Below are 21,057 nucleotides of genomic sequence, written 5' to 3'. Positions count from 1 at the left end.
CAAAAAACTTTAATCACTTGTCAGTTGGATAGGAACTGGGCGCGGATTAACTATGTTGTATGCGGTTTCGACTGCAGTGCTTATTGCCTATGGATGTAAGTTATATTAGGGTTCCGTACACCAAAAGAAAAATACGGAGACCTTAATATCTTGTGACGGTCCATCTATCTGTGCATCTGTTAGAGGCTATTTGCTTTAAATTCATTGGACGGATTACATTGAAATTTAGAGTATATGCAATTACATATTTATGGTACACATGTGAATATCTGCAATCCAAACACAAACGTAAATGAGGTTCTTGTTACTAATATTTGATTTATTTTTCTACTGTCATGTCATACATCGCATGTTGAACAATCATTATTGTTTACGTTTATCAGGCTAATCTGTAGCATTATAGTGTTGAAACCTGCCAAGTGAAAGCTTAATGTCATAATCTTTAAACATTTCATGTGAACTTGACATAGCATATTAAATAGCGCCATATTATATATTCGAACTGTACTGTTTTGTATACAGGCGTACGAATATAGGGCTAGTATATGCCTCGAACTCCGGTTGCGTTCCTTTGGAGATCCCGGAGTCTCTACGCAGCGCCGAGGACGGCCACCGGGGGGGTTTAAGTGCGGTAAGAGTCCCACATAACCCTGTGTCGCTCCCACGGCATCGGGTACCTTTTGAAGGTTTCCCCCTCGTGAACAAAAAAAAAAGTATATGCCTCGAAGATATTTTTTGCTTTATTTCGGTAATTCATAATTCGTATACGATTGAGGACTGCGGTAGTACCAATGTTTTATAAACAACATCTGACATCGACCGTAGATTACTTGACTTTAAAGTTAGTTGCAAATATCTCTGTCAAATACCACTCAACACACCAAATACTTGTGTTAAGTTTTGTTATATTATGTTGGTTATAGGTAAAAGTCGATATCAAGTCATATAAAGCATGTATTTTGTGCGTTTTCCACTAGAACCGACTTTTTTAGGCCCCACTATTGGACGTAGATTTCACATAACACATAGATTTCATAAAACAAAAACTACGATGTAATATATTTGACACATATGAAATACAATGAATTTAATCTTGAACTTTACTCATATCAATAACACATCAGGGACAAGCGATATTACAAATTAAGGACATAGCACAAAAAATCTAAACGATCATTGGCAGTGAATTTCACAGTAGGTCAACCATGAGCGAAGCGTGAAGGCCAATTCGAGACAATGATTGTGAGTGCTAACTAATGATGTAACCCGATGCCGAGTGGACATTGATGTCATGTTACACCGCCTACTGGTGTATCATTGTTGAGGAAATAGGAAATTGTTATATATTAATTACATCTAAGCAGACCATTAAGCTATGGTGAAACTCGGCCTCTTGATCGAGAGGTCCGAGGTTCGGGTCCCACGCAACTCTGATTTTTCAGTCATGTGCGTTTTAGGAATTAATTATTTTGATTTAAGAGTGAAGGAAAACATTGTGAGGATAACAAACATACCTCAGAGATCTTTAAGAAAATAGTTTTCAAAGGTATGTGAAGTCAACCAATACGCATTGGGCCAGCGCGGTGAACTAAGTCCTAATAGACCTAAGTCATTATGTAACCCTTGCCCAGCAGTGGGACTGTAATGAGTTGACGAGAAGGAATTGCATCTGTTACAACTAAAGGTGCTACCTTTGGTGGAATAAATATATATCTATCTTAGTTCTCAAGAGTGGCAATATATCTGTGATCGGCTTAAAGTAGAATCTGTTTTATATAGATTTGGTTACAATCCATGGACGACAGTAACCACCTACCATCAAGTGGATTACAAGTTCATTTAATACTTCAATCTTAAAACACACCTATTTCTGCCTCATAACAGCAGCGTTAAGCGCTGCTGTGTTCTGGTTTGAAGGGTGCGGTAAGGGAGACATACTTTTCCGAGGCGTTCGAGCTTTGTCCTCAGGGTACTGGCGCATCCGTGGTCGATCTCAGTAAGGAATATCTAATCCTATCTGGGGTTGATTACAGATGTTCATGGGCGGCAGTAGCCAGTTACCATCTGGTGGACTGCATGCTCCTATTATTCCTATAGTATGAAAAAACAAAAATAACCTGACACCGAATGGAAATTGATGTCATATTACACCGCCTACTAGTATATCATAGTTAAGGAAATAGGAAGTCGTTATATATAAATTACATCTGTCGACTATACCGACAGCTGACTCGGTCAAAACTGGTATTTTGAAGGTGGTAGCGATAGATTCGAATCCTGAGGAAACACCGCAACACCTCTTTCTGCTATATAACAGCATTGTGAAGCACTAGGTACTGTGTTCCGGTTTGGAGGGTTTAGTAAGAGAGATCTGAGGAATTTAACTTAGCCCTCAGGGGTAGTAACGCCCTGAAAGAGCCTTTCTCACCACAACCTTCAAATCAGTAGCGTTACGATGATGTTACAATCGGAAATAGATGACAATTATTGTACTATAAGTGAAACCATGACACAGGACACAAGTACAAACATTTTCATACTTTGTAGTACTAGTTTTTCAGTTGGAGTGTTTCGCCCAATAGTGTGATATCGATTAGTTACAGGTAATATACCTAACAAATATTTGCGGTTTGCATAATTAGCTTTTGTGGCTTAAATGTAATTTGTTCGACACAAACTACGAAAAATAAAGATGGCTACTGACTAAACATAAATCCATGTAATATAATAAATCGGATTTAAAACTGAAGTTAATTCAAGTTATAATCGATCACGCACTTTACATGGGTTTGACGCGGCAGATCAGCAATTCGTGAACATTTATATGATTTTTCAAGTTTAATTAAATTTTTAAGGAACCAAAACCTGGCCATCCACTATCTAATTTATACTGTCACCTATAAATATCAATTTACCGCTAAAGCATCGCGTATTAACTCGTGGTTAATACCTGATTAATTCGTTAAAATGTGGTTAATTAACCCTGTGGTAAATATTATAAAGAGGAAAACTTTGTTTGTTTGGTTGTAATGAATAGGCTCAAAAACTACTGGACCGATTTTAAAAATTCTTTCACTATTCGAAAGCTACATTATCCACGAGTAACATAGGCTATATTTTATATTATTTATATTTGATAAATAGATTTTGAGGCAGTACAAAGTTTGCCGGGTCAGCTACTTTGTAATAAATAAAACAGTGTTTAAAGCTACACACCTTTAAATAAATATTCCATGTACAATAACACTTGGATTAACGTTACAATTTGTCACATATCACTAATCTTTGAAATTGTAATATTACAATTTATAACGACCTTTAACTAGCTTAGAACCTGTAACATTACAATGTGTAATATTACACACGTATACTTTCAGTCATTATCCACCTTAATAGTAAACTATAATAAGCAGTGATGACAAATAGCATTTTAAACATACATTACATCATTTACACCTGTACATATTATACAGTTAGTGATAACCTAGTGGTTAAGAAACTCGGCCTCTCGATCGAGGGGTCCGAGGTTCAAATCCTAGGTACGGAGCTCTGATTTTTCAAGTCATGTGCGTATTGTAAATTATATATCACTTGCTTAAAGGGTGATGGAAAACATCGTGAGGAAACTTGCATATATGAGAAATTTAAAAAATAATGTTTTCAAAGGTATGTGAAGTCTACAAATTCGCAATTTGCCAGTGCGATGGACTATGGCCTTATCCTTCTCATTCAGAGAGGACATCCGTGACCTGCAACGGGACTGTAATGGGTTGATGATGATGACACATTATACATACTACTATGAGACATTATTAATATGTAAAAGACTCTCGATAGGGACCATAAAATCAAGCGCAATTGTTCGAAAGATTAATGAGTTAGCGATGATAGATATAAATGACATTTAAACTCACATACATACTTACCTATTTAGTCTTCTCCATAATATTCTCATGGATGTGTGAAGGTTACCAACCCACACAGGTCTATGTTATTAATACCCTTCCTATTCTGTGCAGTTCAGTCGGAAAATCTTAATCGTGATAAACAAATATACATGTGTTACCAAGTAACTCACATAAGTTAATAAAATTATGATATCATGTTGATAAATCTACTCAGACAATATTTCTTTTATACTTCTCTCATATAATTCAAATAAATGTTTTTGGTTTTATGTCATCAACAACCCATTACTGTTCCACTGCTGGGCATGGGTTTCCTCTCTTAATGAGAAGGATTAGGCCATAGTCCACTGCACTGGCCAAGTGCGTATTGGTAGACTTCACATACCTTTGAGTTTTTTTTTTATAAATCTTTCAGGTACGCAAATTTCCTCACGATGTCTTCCTTCACCGTTTTAAAGCAAGTGATAATTAATTTCTAATACGCACATAACTTTGAAAAATCAGTGGTGCGTGCCTGGGATTTGAACCTCGGCCCTCTCGATCGAGAGGCCGAGTTTCTTAACCATAAGGCTATCACTGCTTCGTTTTATACACAAAGACCAAAATGTATATTTTTTGCAATGTGAGATCAATTTACTCAATGTTTTGCTTATGATCAAATCTTATGATTGCAATGATCAAAGTTTGACAATTCCTTTACACTAGATATTGTCAAATTTCAATACTTGGTAGGTAAAAATTGGTTATATTCCATGTTAATTAACTTTTACTCGTGGCTTCTCTTGGGTTCAGAGGTTTTTAACTATCTCTTGAGAATGGTACTTTTTTGAGGAAAAAAGGTACCTTGTATGTCCTTTTCTGAATCCCTGACAACATATGTCCAAAATTAAAAAAAAACATGATAATCTGTTATTTAGTTAATGTCTGAAACTGTAGCAGATAAAAATACAGACAAACTCACATTCACACTTATAATATTAGTAAGGATAATTGGCATTACAACATCATTTTAAATAAAAAAATATTGCAAATATTACACAAAATAATGGAAATGATACATTGATTTCATTCTTACATATAAGTCGAAACAATAATCATTTTATACCTATATATGATAAAACTGTAACAAGAAAGTGAACATACCTTTTATGATCTCAGTGGACGATATGATGACATCATTCTCATCCATTCTCACTTTGTAACACAATAATGCTGATTTCTTTATTTTGAATGTTTTCTGTACCTCTTCTGATTCCGCAATTTTGTGGTTTATTTAAAAGCTTAAGAACTCATTCTTCGGGATTTTTCATTGATGAATGTATGTGTACCTGAAATTGATTTTTATTTATTACTTTTATATTTATAGTGGATGTAATATAATTATAGGGTGAAGATACAGGGGATGTAGACTAAGCTAGACTGATCATACAGTTTTTTGCAAAGCTCGATATAGCTTGATGAGTGTCAAAACTATAAATTAATGATTGACCCCCAATATCTGAATAGGATCAAAACAGCCTCATATTAAGGTAGTGACAGAAAAATATCTGTGTACATCTACCTGTCCACCTGTCACAACCAATTTCTTTTTCTCTCACTAACTCTTGCAAAACCAAATGTTCTTTTTTTGTGGTTTCCTTTGTGAACAGTCTTTGAAATGGATTGTGTTGTGTGGTAACGGCTCTCGTCAGAGCTAACTCTGTCTTTATTGGACTTTAAACAAGTTTCCCTAGTCAAAGATTTTAAGGAATTGGTGCAGATTTTATGGAATAGTAAGCTGCTCTGCCAGATGATTGGGTTCCTTCTTTAGTAGCCTTTTAGAATTAACTTAATGTTTTATTACATCTTTTATCATGAACATTCAAAATTTCATCAACTCTTGCAAAAACAAAATAATCCCTCGTTTATTTACACACAACAGATAATCTCTATCACTTGATAGATAAGTTCTGATTAAAAAAACAGCTACTGACTGATAAGTGGGTATTTGCTTACATACATAACATACCTATTATGGTCCTAGTTAGAAAGCTTCAATTTTCCTAATATACTTAACTGAATCTTGAATCTATGATGAGGAATGTTTGGTATTTTTTTAGTAGCAATCAAGTATGCAGTCTATCTGCTGTTAAATGCTCCATATTAGTAATAAATCCTAGATAGGATTAATGTTCTATCTGATGTCAGCCAATGATTTGTTGCTACCCTTGAAGATTAGGTTGGAAAATCTCATATATGTGTCTCTCCCTTACAACTTTTTATCCAGAAACTTTGTCACACACAGATCTTAAGACACTTGTCATCAAGGGTAGAATAGTTAATAAGCCTCTAGAGTAGTAATTACTTCAAAGAGTTTTAGCACCTATTATTAATACATATAGCCAGAGCTATTGCTAAATATCAATAAAGGTGTATATTTGCAATTGAATTGACAAAGCTGCAGTTTGTTTTACAATACTTATTATAAGATACAAACTGTATGTATGTATGTACAAAAATGTAGTGTTGCTGCCAAAGATAAACAATGAAGATGGATAATCTGGAGCTGCCATTGCATTAAGATGAAAACATCTGAAGCGAGATTGAGGTGCCAGTTATATCTTATCAGTTTCGGATAGGATTAATAATCTAAAGGATAGATAGCCACTGATATTAAAAACAACTCTAATCTAATCTAACTAATAACTGTTTATGAGAAAATAATTTACTAATTAATTTCTAGTTAACAAGTTACTGGGATTCAAACCCAGGCCTTCAGAATACAAGACAAAATTTGATACTACTAGACTAACATAACTAAGAACATCTTGTAAAGTGCATGTTATTTAGAGCCTACCATTTGCAAATGGATGTTTGTAGCATTCCTATTAAAGAACCTGTTAGAAAGTAACTAGCCTGGTCCTATTAGGTTCTTTCATTGAGAGCCTAGGTAATTAAATAATAAATCAAACAAGATCTCTTAACATAATCAATAGCAAAGCAATATAATTAGAAGTGAATTAATTTATATTTTATTCCAATCGTAGATTATATTCTGTGGGATGTTAAAACATTCCAATTTTAAATCAGATTCCAAGTTTAAATCAGATTTAAATTTAAATCAGATAAATTTTAAAATGGAAATTCGTACCATGCACGGCAACTCGGCCAGTCAAGGGCTTCAACATACATACAGCCTGTAACCTTGGCTGTTGACAACACAAACTTCTACTAGATTTTCGGAGTTATCTTTTGAAATCCAGACAAATTTAGCACCACAACGATCACAACACTACACGTTTCTAGCTCCACTCTTACTTACAAACGCTGCTCGTACAATAAACAGTAACCAAAGACTTCTACCACTTGTTTCTTTCTCATTGTAGTTGATTGTAGTTTAGTCGCAAGTCGATGTAGTTCGCATCTTAGCGGCGCGTAGGAGTCTGTTTATTAGACAGCGTGGGTCGATTCCTTTACTCAAATGTAAGGTCACACCACCTTACAACCAATTTGAGCAACCTTCGCGCCACTTTAACTGAGGATAACCATTCTATTCCTCTGTTTCCTTACGATGATCGACACCATCCCGCTCCACTTTCCTCTACGTCTACACTATCAGTCCGCTAGACAACATGTAAACAGTATCACCGGCCGTAACAACAGATTGCTGTAATAAGTCAGGCGAAGCAAGGTCGCGGATTCTCGTTCAGCTTGGATGCTATTTAGACGGTCTCCATTTACAGTGTGACGTATTTTATTTATTCGCCGGGCCGCAGCCTGCCCGACACAGACGGCCGTTGAAAACGGATGGTTGAAAAAAGTAGATATATATTAGAATAGATATAATATATTATATCGCTATACTCAGTTACGTTTCGTTTCTCTTTCTTTGCAGGTTGTAGATGTCAGAAACTGTCAAAATCGAATATAAAAAGCGCCATCTAGTTCGATTACGCAAATGATAACATTGTCATTATGTGAGACCTAATTGTCTCTGGTAAGAAGTGGTAGTTTTACCACACAATTCATAGATGGCAGCAGATCTGTATGTATTTTATTCAACACAATTTAACTGATTTCATTCATTTTTAAAGCATAAAATCTTCTGAAGACGTGAGGTGAGAAATCTAGTAAGAACACCACATAACTTGTTTATAATTTTATAAATGATATGGTATGTATATGTACTGTGTAAACTTGTAAGACGGACCTTTCTTTTACTATAGACTGATTTTTTCGTGAACATACTGATGTAAGTTATTGATATGGTTTTACAGAAAGATGTGAAAGGTTACATTAAAAAAAACATTCTATAAAATAGTAAATGTGTTGGCGATGGGATGAATAAAAGGTCATAGGTAAAAGGTAAATTGTTTATTTAAGTATTTAACAAAATGAGATATGTTCATTGTTTTTTCTTACATAATTAAAGGCGCGCTATTTTCAGTTGTTTAGTTGTTCACTTACTACTTTACATCTATCCTTTGCCGCCGCCACAGCTCCAATAACTGCAGCACGGAACCCTGAAAAAAAAATAACATAAGCAAAATTTGGCGCTGCATATACGAGTATATGGATCAGCCTAGACACTTTTGTCTAGATCAACGTTTCTGAACCATTGGTTCATAGACAACAGGTAGTTCGGAGCGACACTACAGTATTTTTTCGTCCTCTTCAGAAACAGTGTGGTAAGGGAGACATACTTTTCCGAAGCATCCTAATTTAATCCTCAGGGCTAGCATCTGTGGGCTAACTCAGGAAGGAAACTTAAGTTATCTGGGGTTGATTACAAATGTCAATGAGCGGCAGAAGCCACTTACCACGTCGTCTGATACTCGTTTGAAACGTTTTTCCATTCAACCGGCAAAATATGAAAAACATGAAAGGACCTAACTGACGTCTTTACTAATATTGAAAAATATATCCTACCATTCTTTTCCAAGTGATACGTCCCTTCAGCGGTAGACCCAGCCGGGGAGGTGACATTGTCCTTCATGATGGCGGGATGACCACCACTTTTCAACATGGCTGCGGCTCCAAGGGTAGTCTGAGCTGCTAGTCTCAAAGCGAGATCGCGGGGCAAGCCGCAACGGACACCACCGTCGGCTAACGATTCTATTAGCATGTACACCTGGAAATTTAGACATATTAACATTATGAATACTAACAATTAATTTTGTTGAAAAGAAATACTTGATTTTATAGTTCTTAATAACACTATCATCAATTTGTCCCACTTTCCCGTTTTATATTCATTTTATCTAAATGTACAAAATTTCGAATGTGTATCGAGAATGCACGCAATTCCAGGGACGCACGCAATGTGTATACTACACGAAACGTTCCATTATTTCTAAAACCTAATGATTTTTTCTGGTGCCATGGGTCTCTGAATAAACATTCACAATTGACGCAATGACGTATTATTAAAAGTTATTTATTTAAATTACGTAATTAAATTACAAAATTCTCTACCCATATTTTAATGACGACTAGACCATGTGGATCTTCTAACATGACTGCAGATATATTATGCTCATGGTCAAAGATCAAAGTATGCCTTACAATGTCGTAAAAACTTACATAGGCCGGTCCACTACCACTTAAAGCGGTGACCGCATCCATCTGGTACTCTGGCACCTCTTCACACGATCCTACAGCTCGGAAGAGCTCAGCTGTGAGGGTAGCATCTTCAGGTGTAGCCCTGGAACCCCTGGACAACGCCGCAGCACCCTCTTTCACTAACGCTGGTGTGTTCGGCATCACTCGTATTACACGAGCTTCGTGTGGTAGAATCTGCAATTTTAATTTTGTTATTTAAGCAGTTGCCGTCCAAATTAAGTTTAAAAAGTTTTATAAAGTATCAATTGAAATTAATACAAGTAGCTTTTCCTTTGTGCGGTTTGTGCCCTTTGAATTTAGAATATCGATATACCTAGAACTTATATATGAATCAAATCAAAGTCCTTAATTTAGATTACGAGACCTTTTTTATCCACTCGGTAAGATTTGTGTTACTTAAGATTTTCCTTCCGATTTTTCTTATAGTTTTTATCCACTTTTTACCCGGAGGGAATGTTTTTCAAACCTATGGATTTTTTTTATGTATGCCTCATGCATTGGCACGCCCTGCAGCAAACTTCTTAACTGATTTTAATATATGAGGTGTTGTTGGATTCGTCCAATTTTTTTTAAACAATTTTCAAGTCGTTCTTCGATGCTGATGTTACCTTTTCAATGCTCCCCGTTGTAATTCCCATAGCGACGGATATGAAGAGCTTATTCTTCGATGCCGGCAGATCCTTGATTTCCTTCAGCGCTGGTACGACGACATCTGGCTTCACTGATACTATCACTACTTCAGATCTTTCTACTACTGGCTTATTATCAAAGAAGGCTGCTGCTCCCAACCCCTGAAATATTAACATAAAAGAATATTATTATGTAAATGTTTATCTTCATAAAAACGTGCATTGTATATTGTTATATTTAGATGCCATGATGCGGTTTTTGGATTGCATCATTGTTACGAATGAAGAATTTCTGAGGCTATATTTAGGTAGAAAGAATATGAAGGATGAGTGAAGATGAAAATAGTTTTTATTTTTGAGAAACAAAAAGACTATATTATGTATTGATATTTATCTTAGCATTTGAATATTATTTGAAACATTATGCGTTGAATTTAATTTTACTGCATTTTTATCTGTATTGGAGTGAAATTATAGTGCATGAGTCATGTCTACCCCAAGTGTTAAGAGAATTGTTTGCCTAACAGTTAGACTTAAGGTTTGCGATGACTAATTATGTTTCTGTATTGATGATGATGATGAATTATGTTTCTATACTACATACTATGTTAAAATAAGAAACGATCGTAATACCACATAAACAAATAATATATACGTACAGAGCCGTTAGAAGTAATCACTTAGGAACAGGTAAATGTAACAGATAATATTTCTGATGAAATACAAACAGAACTTTACCACCATGAATATTTTTTAGTTTTATAAACTACGCATTTAAGTTCTTAAGTATTATTTATGCTGTAGATAACAGCTGATAAATATAGCACAGTGTAGATAGTAGTGTTATAGGTACAAAGTCAAGGTTTCGTGACGCTCATGGTGAATAAGTAATATTCCATAGTTAGCGTGAATACAGCGATTACTTACATCATTAACTCCACTGCTAATACTAAAGACTTGATTTATCAAAATGACAGTAATAATTTTGTAATAGTCATAGAATTTGCATAGTAACCGGTAATGGCAGTGTTTTCGCCAATTAGGACTCTTTCTAAGGATAACAATTTGGATGAAGCTATGTAATTAGCTATTTAATATTTTTTAAACATAAGCATCGATAGTATCATAATTGTATTTTTACATATTTTTGGGATGTTTTTGTAGATAAACATTGTATACATTTATGTAATATCAAAATGACTAGGCGCGTTGTTCATCAAACAATACTTTGTCTTACTGTATGTTGACTTATAACTATTGATTTGATTTCCTAAATGTTTCCTTGTAATCAGTTAATGTATCTTGGATAAAGTAATTGTTTTTCGCTACCATCAGTCCATAGCTATCCCATTTTCCCACTCTGATCTTCAGCTGGATTGAGAGGGTGTCCATTTTGCTAACATAACGCTAAGCTCTGTCCCATTAGGATTTCTTATTTCGTGAATGTCATTACCACAAAGTTTATACAAACTGAGAGTATCAGACCAATCAGCATTAAAATACGTACCTATATAATTTTCATACCTAGCCAAAATATGGAGATCGCTAGCTCATAAGGGTCTTCTATTATACAATCATTTATCTAGCAAAAGTTAAAAGTAATTGTTTTTGTCTTGAAAATCAAAGGACGACATAATGAGCAAAACATGCCTAATGTGTCACCAAATTGATTTCAAAAGTGAACCTTAAGGCTGAGACCGCACTGCGATTAAACGCGCGCGTTTAACCGCAAGACTGAAACCGCAAAAATATAAAACATATTGCTTTCTATACAAGTGCACGCACTAGTGACTTTTTCAGGCGACTGATTTATTGTTACATTTTGACCGCGGCTTGGTTAAAGCGCGGTTTTTTGTCTCCTATAGTAATTGTATGTGGCGCATTGATATAAAGTAAAGATATGTTACTAGCGGGTAAAACATGATATATACAAAATACACCAATTGGAGTGAATCGACTCCAGTCGCTCTCACGCGGCTTAGTAACTGACACTTATGTATGTCACTGTACACTTTAAACGTCATTATTTTAGTTAGAAGACTACAGCCTCAAAATGCCTTCTTGTGCAATGCGTAAATGTACAAATTAAAAAAAATACACAAGCTTCATGGATTCACATATCACAAGTAAATGAGGAGATATCATTATATCTTGATTATTTTTCGTGTTTGGTCCGCCGTAATTATGTAACTGACAAAAAAGAGATAACGTATTCCTTCCACAAGTAGTGATAGAGAAGCATAATTTACGTATGAATGAATCTTGAAACGCAATAGCAAACACTAAGTAGTTGTTTATCACATTGTTCCAATAGCTCTGTCACTTATAAAATATGAAGTAAGCAAAATGAACAACGTGTATTTGTGTGTTTAGTGTAACACTTATTTGTGTTGTTTAGTGGGCAGGTAACATATCTATAGTTTTAAATATCATTGGTTTTTTATTCAGTCTCGATGGGTGAGCGATGAAACTAACATGTGCTGTTCGCCTGAAATCCATGATGAGACTGAAATAAAATTAAGCCAAAAGAAAACCGCAGTGCGTGTCTGTATGCATTTTGGCGTTTTCAGCTATTTTTATTCAGTCTGCGTTTAACCGCAGTGCGTTCTCGGCCTTAAGGCTTTTTTTAATCGCAGGGCGGTCTCAGCCTAAGGCTGAGACCGCACTGCGATTAAACGCACGCGTTTAACCGCAAGACTGAAACCGCTAAAATATAAAACATATTGCTTTCTATACAAGTGCACGCACTAGTGACTTTTTCAGTCGACTGATTTATTGTTACATTTTGACCGCGGCTTGTTTAAAGCGCGGTTTTTTGTCTCCCATAGTAATTGTATGGTGGGGCATTGATATAAACTAAAGATATGTTACTAGTGGGTAAAACATGAAATATACAAAATACACCAATTGGAGTGAATCGACTCCAGCCGCTCTCGCGGCGGCGTAGTAACTGATACGTATGTATGTCACTGTATACGTTTAACGTCATTATTTTAGTCTTCTAAGCCTCAAAATGCCTTCTTGGGCAATGCTTAAATGTACAAATTATGCAAAAAAATACCCAAGATTCATGGAATCACATTTCACAAGTAAATGAGGAGAAATCATTATATCTTGATTGTTTTTCGTGCTTGGTCCGCTATAATTACGTAACTGACAAAATAGAGATAACGTATTCCTTCCACAAGTAGTGATAGAGAATCAAAATTTACGTACATATTTACGTATGAATGAATGAGTTACTTTCGGGTAAGCAAAAAGAAAAACGTGTATTTGTGTGTTTAGTGTAACACTTATTTGTGTTGTTTTGTGGGCAGGTAACATATCTATAGTTTTAAATATAATTGGTTTTTTATTCAGTCTCTAACCCCACAACACGTGCTGTTCGCCTGAAATCTATGATGAGACTGAAATAAAATTAAGCCAAAAGAAAACCGCAGTGCGTGTTCGTATGCGTTTTGGCGTTTTCAGCTTTTTTTATTCAGTCTGCGTTTAATCGCAGTGCGGTCTCAGCCTTAAAGCTTCTAATAAGCTTACCTTAAAAGCTTCTGCGCTCACAACATCTGATGGGTGACAACTGGCAGTTATTTCATCAGGCTTTGCTAATCCTGAAATATTATTTATTTTTAGTAAACATTTTTTGTTAATATATATACTACTCAGTCAGTTCGATGTTCATGTGCCCTTGAAAGAATGAGAATATAAACAATATTCTCATATATTTTGGAATAAGTACAATCATATTAATAATTTCTCAAGTGTATAATCATACCTATGAGAAAAATTATTTCAAGTTTACATAAAAGAGAAATCAATTCACATTGTACGTACTCAATTCAGATCATTTAAGTTTTATAGGGTAATCGTATTTCTTAATCATTTCAAATAATTGGCCAAGTGCAAGTCGAACACGGAGGGTTTCGTACCTGGTAAATTTTCATATATATTTTTTTATTTTTAGTATTTGTCGTTACTTCGGCCACCCTCATACATACTCTGTAAAAAAATCAAGTGTCTATCTATTACGGTTCAGGAGATAGAGACCTGTGACAGACAGGCGGACAGACAGCGGAGTCTTAGTAATAGGGTTCCGTTTTTTTGGGTACGGAACCCTAAAAACGAAGTCGATGTATATTAATATGAGATATTTACCTGCATTTATAAATCCATTAGCCAAGGCAAACGCCAGCTTTCCACCTCCGATAAATCCGATCTTCATGGCCTCGTTTAGAGATACTGAAAATAAACAGAATTAGAAGGGATTACTATGATAATACACGATGAACATTGTCTTTAGATTATTATTGTAATACTTAGTTACCTCTTTAAGATAATGTGAAACGATAATGATAGATTACCCATATATATCTTTCGAGATTAAATTGCGATCAAGCTAGGTATTTTAAGATATAAGTAACTTGACACAGAAATCATATTTATTTACAAAAATATAAATGTACTTATTGTCTTTGAAAATATATTCCGCTATATTTATTTGGACAATATTATAAGAAGTTTTATTACCTTTCGTCGAAGTAGAATAAAGTTAAATTTCAGTTATTAGATAGATACGTGTTACAGTTAAATCTTTATGAAATCTTTATTGAGATTGAGAGTAAATAATTAATTTATAAACGCCGTTTTTCTGTTTGAACGGAAGTGCCAATTTCAGAATTCTTTGAGATAAGGTGCTTTTATCTTAGTTTGGGTCATCAATTGATTTTTTATTATAGAAAAATCAAAAATAAATATATCAAAGGGAACGCGTTATAGTTTTAGATATTTCGATAGGATTTAACAAACCCAATATAATTTTAATATGACTATGACCTTTTTATTAAGATAACCCTTAAATTGTGACGTTCTTATCTATTTTGAATATATACTACAAATAACAAAAACGTATTTTAATATTGTGAAATCTAAAATAAGCGTTTATAATAGATAAGTGATTCATATTCTAGAGATTTTGGACTATTCGTTGTTTTATGTAGATTGAGTATTGGGCAACGCGCCATGATTTGAAGCTTAAGAAGCTTAAGAATCCTAAAGAATCTATAAATTGAACACTTATTATTATCTGCCTAATATACCCAATATATTTAAAGTAGTTACTTAAATGAATCGCAATTATACTAAATATCAGATCAATCTGCAACTAATCTCCGTAAGAAGTGTTTGAAACATATTAAAATTATTTAATCATAGAAGTTTTGGACACCGAACGTTTAGAATGATGAAATAGTAAAAATTCTAAAAACATAGTGACAAATTTTAATTTCGATGATTTATGTTTAAAAACTGAATATGTGATCGAAACTGAGCAACATGAGATAAAACTAAAAATAGACAACTCACTCTGTGACGTAAGAAGTAAATTAGTTTCCGTGCGTCCTCTGCGAAGACAAGTCGTCAACTGGGGTTCTGTTATCTCTTATCACTATTACACAATACTATCTGTCTTGCCTCTCATCAATCGATACTTGATGACACAATACACATGACTATACAATTAGAATACTTCAACGAAACAAGTATTAACAATAATTGGAATACCTATTGCGTTTTTATGAATAAAGTCATTGTAAGTATCGTGTTTTTTTCCAGACATTAGGCTTTAGTTATAGTGGTGTAAGTGTAAGCTAAACATAGCTAATATTTAGTTTCGTTATCAACAGTCTTGATTGTAAAGTATTATTCATCACCATCATCATCTTCACCAACCCACTATTGTCCCACTGCTGGGCACGGGTCTTCTCTCAGAATGGATGAATGGTCGCATTAGGCTATATTCCACTGCGCTGGCCAAGCGCGTATTGATACCAGATGGATTGCATGCGCCTTTGTTAGATCCATAGTGTACTGTTTTAAAATATTCGTTTTGCTTCAATTCGATATAATTTTGACCTCAAATTCTCTTTCGAATAGCTCAGTATAGTTATATATTATATCAAATTAAGTATAACCGCAAGTACTCTTTATTCTTACGTTTATTCTTGTCTAAATCCACAACCATTTGCAATCTTGAAATTGTACACAATTTGAAAGCGTTCGGATAATTTCACGATATTTCCTAAGATACTTGTGTATTGTGTACTCGCTTTCCTTTCATCTATGATTATATTCTTGTTTTAAAAATTGTTATAATAAACAAAATTGTTATTTATTAAGTCATCGGCCTTGTGAACAATTTACTCACAACTAGTGCTAATATGTACCCATATGATTATAGGCAGGCGCTGTTTACTGCAGTCGTAGTTGACAGTGCATACAAATTACTTAATATTCATATTTTACAACCAGTTTATCATAAAAATAATAAGTAATATTTAAATACTTTATTTATCTACAATAGATACTTATCCGTTTATAATAAGACGAGCTTTTGCCCGCGGCTTCGCTCGCGTTACGGATTAATATTTTCATCCCCTATTTTGTCCCCTTGGGGGTAGAATTGATCATCATCCTTTCTTAGCGGATGCCTACGTCATAATATCTACCTGCATGCCAAATTTCAGCCCGATCCGTTCAGTGGTTTGGGCTGTGCGTTGATAGATCACTATGTCAGTCAGTCACCTTTGAGTTATATATATTTAGATAATTTGGATCAAAACTACTTTGCAACAATCAGCTACCAATATGTATGATGGTATTTTTTAAACCATGCAGTATGTACCACCCTCCCTTCCACAAAGGATGCGTTCAGATTAAAGAAATAAAAGTATACGCCATACACCACCATACACCACCACCAACACATGTTTCACTCCAAAACGGAGTACTTATCATCAGGGTAAGTTGACTCTACGACGGTAAATCGTTAATTCTATTTTTAGCGGAGTCGAACGACAATTGGTTCTACCACCTTCTAAACATAACATAAGTAGACGAGGCAAGGAATAATGTTCGTTATATAAATACCCTTTGATTTCTTTTAACGTCAATCACATATGCAGTCAATTGATTGCAATTGCACAAAATGACTTCATGTATGACTTATTAATTTGTCCTTGATATGCAATCTTATTCTATGTTAAACCAATATTTGTAACAAGTATTTGTATGCTTATCTTAGACTGTCGTGATCCTCACTCAATAATTTCAGCTACACATATAGCCTTTGACAAGGATCATTAATAATTATAATTATCTACCTTTTAGAGTGTATGTAGGGCCGGATTTAAGGGAGCGCAACCGGGGCGGCAGCCCCGGGGCCTCCACAAAAGAGGGGCCCCCACAATAGAGACGTCGGATTTTTTTTAATTCCGACTAGTAAACACTAGTAAAAAAAAATATCTTTTCCTTTGATATTTTTTTTCGCTGTTTTACAATACTTTGTACAAACATGAATACTAGAAGAATCTACCTGCGTTTCACAATAAAATATTTATTGAAAAGCTCAACTCAAAAAAATTGTTCATTTTATTCGGAAAATAATTTGGGGCCAGGGGGCCTCCACTCCTTTGTTGCCCCAAGGCCTCTATACCTCTAAATAGGAACTAATTCACGCTAAAATTAATTATTACGTGCTTAAACGGTGAAAGAAAACATGGTGAGAAAACCGACATACTTGAGAAATCAAAAAAAATGTTTTCAATGGTATGTGTAATCTACCAATACGCACTTGGCCAGTGCGGTGGATGGTGAAATCCTTCTCATTCAGAGAGCAAATCCGTGCCCAGCAGTGGGGCAGTAAGGAGTTGACGAAGAAGACAAAGAAGTTACATTTTTATGGTAAACATCTTATACTTTTGAGACCTTTGTCAAAAATCTCTCAAGTATACAGGTTTCCTCACGATGTTTTACTTCATCGTTAAAGCATAAAGTAATAATTAATTTTCAATATGCATGTTATGAAATTTTAGAGGTGCGTGCCAGGATTTCGAAGATTTAACCCCGGACCTCGATCATGAGGCCAAGATTTAATCACTAGGCTTACTTGACTTACATATAACTTATATAATAATATATTGGTAATATAAATATTGTTTTTTTTTATAGTTTTTAATAGAAAATAGTCAACTTTACCTATGGACATTTGCATCACTAGATGAGTCGCCAATACATTGCTTTATAAATATTGTTATTAATATCGGCAAGATAAACTAAACGTATCATTTACAAGGTCTGCGAGTGCACCTTGATCTCACTTGACATCTATTGCGTCTATCGGTGCACGTTTGCATGCATGATGCAGAGCATACATATGCATGTATCTATTATTAAATGTTACTTGTCTAGCTGTTTACTGTAAACAAAGTCTAGATTGTGAATTATTCTGATAGTTGCTTTGTATAAAGCTTAGTCGAATTGAATCCAGTAAAGTTTTATGAGCGGAATTGAGCCAAGTATATACTTTTTACCACGCTTTTATTAGCTTGATCTCTATGTATGGAACGAAATCTTTGAACTCGATTTTTATCCACTGTGAACGGACTGATTAATTTAAAATTTTGAACAATTATGAAGAACCAATGACGATACACGATTTTAATAATTTTATCCCATTCTCCTCATCAAACTTGTCAAGAATCACGATTAACGATTATCCTTGTGCCATTTAAGCGTGGTTTTTAGTTTTAAACTATTTACAAATGTAGTAAATTTTATATTTATTTCACAGCTAAGCAAGAAAAGTAAACACTTAAAATATTTTCATCGAAACATATTTATTATTGAATTGAAATGAAAGAAACAAAATCGCCTTTGATGTCTAGATAACCAGTAAATACAAAGGTATAAATTTGAAAGGGTCGGCGTTCCTGAAATTGAAACATTCCCTTAGAATACAAAACTTTACTTAGATCTTAGATAAAAGTAAAAGATTTTACATTATCTAACTTATCCCTATACAAAAGATAACCTTTGTTTCAAACGAATTGAGTCAATATGCTTTTCAAATAGATACTCATACTGACTTAAACATATTTGTGTTTTCAATTGAAAAACTGGGTTAGCGTGATTTTCAAATACAGGTATTTATATGCTTCTAGGTTTAGTAAATATTGATTTTAACTTTGTTTAAATATTATCTCGTTATGAAGTAGGTGAAACAAATAAAAAATACTGGAGGTACAATATTTAAAATGCACTGGTACTTAAATAATTAAAAATATTTAAGGTCTTTGGTTGTAAATTAACCGTAGGTCTGTATCCATATAATTATGTTTTTTTAAACATTTATTTCGTTTTATGTACTAAGTATATTAACTGGGTCAGTTACTAGTTTAGTGGATTTCAAAATTATTTAATGTGTGCTACTAGATGCCTTACATTCGTGTCTCTACAATTTTATTGTACATTCATAATTTCATACTTTTTTACTGTGTACCTGTTTAACGTGGAATACTCGAATAAATATTGTTTGTCATGTATATTAAACTACCCGTAACAAATTGGTAATGTGTAGCCATAGCTTTCCTTCCGCAAATACGAAGTAAGATTTGTCATGACAGTGCAAAAACATTTTTGTAACTAGAATTTCCCATAAAAATGCATTTCATCATCAAGCATCATTCAGTTAGTCTCGGATCAGATATTATTTATGTAAATCTGAATAATTGTCTTTTGTTGGATGAGTACTTAGTGCGAAGTTTAGTTGCAACAACGTTTGGAGCTTTTACCATATTGATGTATCGTTAGATCGTTACGCATGTTCTAATTTCTTTTTACCACGCTTTTAGCTTCACCTGTATGTAGGTACCTATGTATGCATGTATATCTATGTAACAAAATCTTTGAACTGATTTTACTCACTTCGAACGGTCACATTAATTCAATTTTTTTGACAATTATCAAGAACCGATATCAATACACGATTTTAATAATTTTGTCCCATTTTCGTCATAAGGATCGTTAGGACTGACGATTTTGTTTGTACACATGGTATTTATATTTTTGTTCACAATGCGATTAGGATTACAATGATTATTTATTACAATTATGTAGATTTATTTAAGTGAATTAAATAAATTATCGTAGTTATTTTGCATCTAAAGTGTGAAATAAAATCGTAAACATTTTGATTTAATTTCATTTGATAAGACGATTAGGTAGCTCTTAAATTGAAATCAATTGATTATTAATGGCAGATATTTATTATATTGGTTCACGTATTATCGTTTATGCAGTTAAATATTCTATGAGAATATTGGTCAGTTTATATTTAAGCAATTAATTAATACCTTGATATTATTTGTAAATATTACCTTTGTTTATTATAATTGTTATTACACATAAAACAATTGTTCAGTTAAGCAAAGATAAACTTACATTTAATCATTTTGAGCGTTAAATCCTTTTTTGGAAACAACAAATTTATAACACACAAACACTAGTGATCATAACACCATAATCATAACTACAAGTTTCACTTCACTATACAATATATAGATTTTACAAATTAAATATAAAATATAATTAAATATATGTCGTTTATAAGCCACAATGAGTATGATATGTGGCGAGTGACTGCAGTACTAATGCTCTCGGCCGGTGCCCTATAGATATGAGGAGTACCGATAGGGAAAAATTAACTAGTAACGACATTACGAGGAAAATAATGCATGGAAATAATGATTTCATTTGTTATTTGTATGGAAATTTGTAACTATGAGCCATGAAAGTGTTGACGTTATTTGAACGCATGAAAACCATTTGAGTAATGACATTGTTAATAAGGTACTTATTATCAGAGGCGAAAGATGCCAAACTCAAAATCAGAGTACTAAGCAAACTTTCGGAATTAAAAATATTATTTATATTGTAGGTTTTATTCTTACAATACAATAGGTATACAATAACTAGAATTGATAAACATGACAAAGTTTTTTTTATTCTTAGGTAATTAATTACTCTATTGCGGAATTAAATAAGGTTCTTTAGGCGTGCTTAGTATCGAATTTATAATCTCCTAAGAA

At 33.8% G+C, this 21,057-nt stretch overlaps 2 protein-coding genes across 2 annotated transcripts in view; both read right to left on the bottom strand.

Annotated features, from left to right (window-relative positions):
- The window catches only part of LOC140754768 (uncharacterized), a 35,084-nt gene extending 29,861 nt beyond the window's left edge, over positions 1–5,223 (bottom strand). Inside the window, exon 1 of the mRNA XM_073089857.1 lies at positions 5,052–5,223. Coding sequence (XP_072945958.1) covers positions 5,052–5,097 — 46 coding nt within the window. The 5' untranslated portion in view covers positions 5,098–5,223. The remainder of the gene's footprint in view (positions 1–5,051) is intronic.
- A 3,023-nt stretch (positions 5,224–8,246) lies between these two features.
- Positions 8,247–20,659, bottom strand: LOC140754782 (uncharacterized). The gene is made up of 7 exons (XM_073089874.1): positions 20,411–20,659; positions 14,291–14,374; positions 13,676–13,746; positions 10,118–10,300; positions 9,471–9,683; positions 8,817–9,018; positions 8,247–8,410 (listed from the first exon to the last, which is right to left on the bottom strand). Exons 1-7 carry the CDS (start codon positions 20,418–20,420, stop codon positions 8,331–8,333), a joined length of 843 nt encoding a protein of 280 aa, XP_072945975.1. The 5' UTR covers positions 20,421–20,659; the 3' UTR covers positions 8,247–8,330.
- Between the last annotated feature and the right edge of the window lie 398 nt (positions 20,660–21,057).

This window comes from Epargyreus clarus, unplaced genomic scaffold (assembly GCF_041222505.1).
Source record: "Epargyreus clarus isolate Ecla_fem2 unplaced genomic scaffold, WU_Ecla_fem_2.2 ptg000031l, whole genome shotgun sequence".
Classification (NCBI taxonomy): Eukaryota; Metazoa; Arthropoda; class Insecta; order Lepidoptera; family Hesperiidae; genus Epargyreus; species Epargyreus clarus.
Note: the sequence above shows the minus strand (reverse complement) of the source record. Positions and strands in the feature narration are given on the sequence as shown.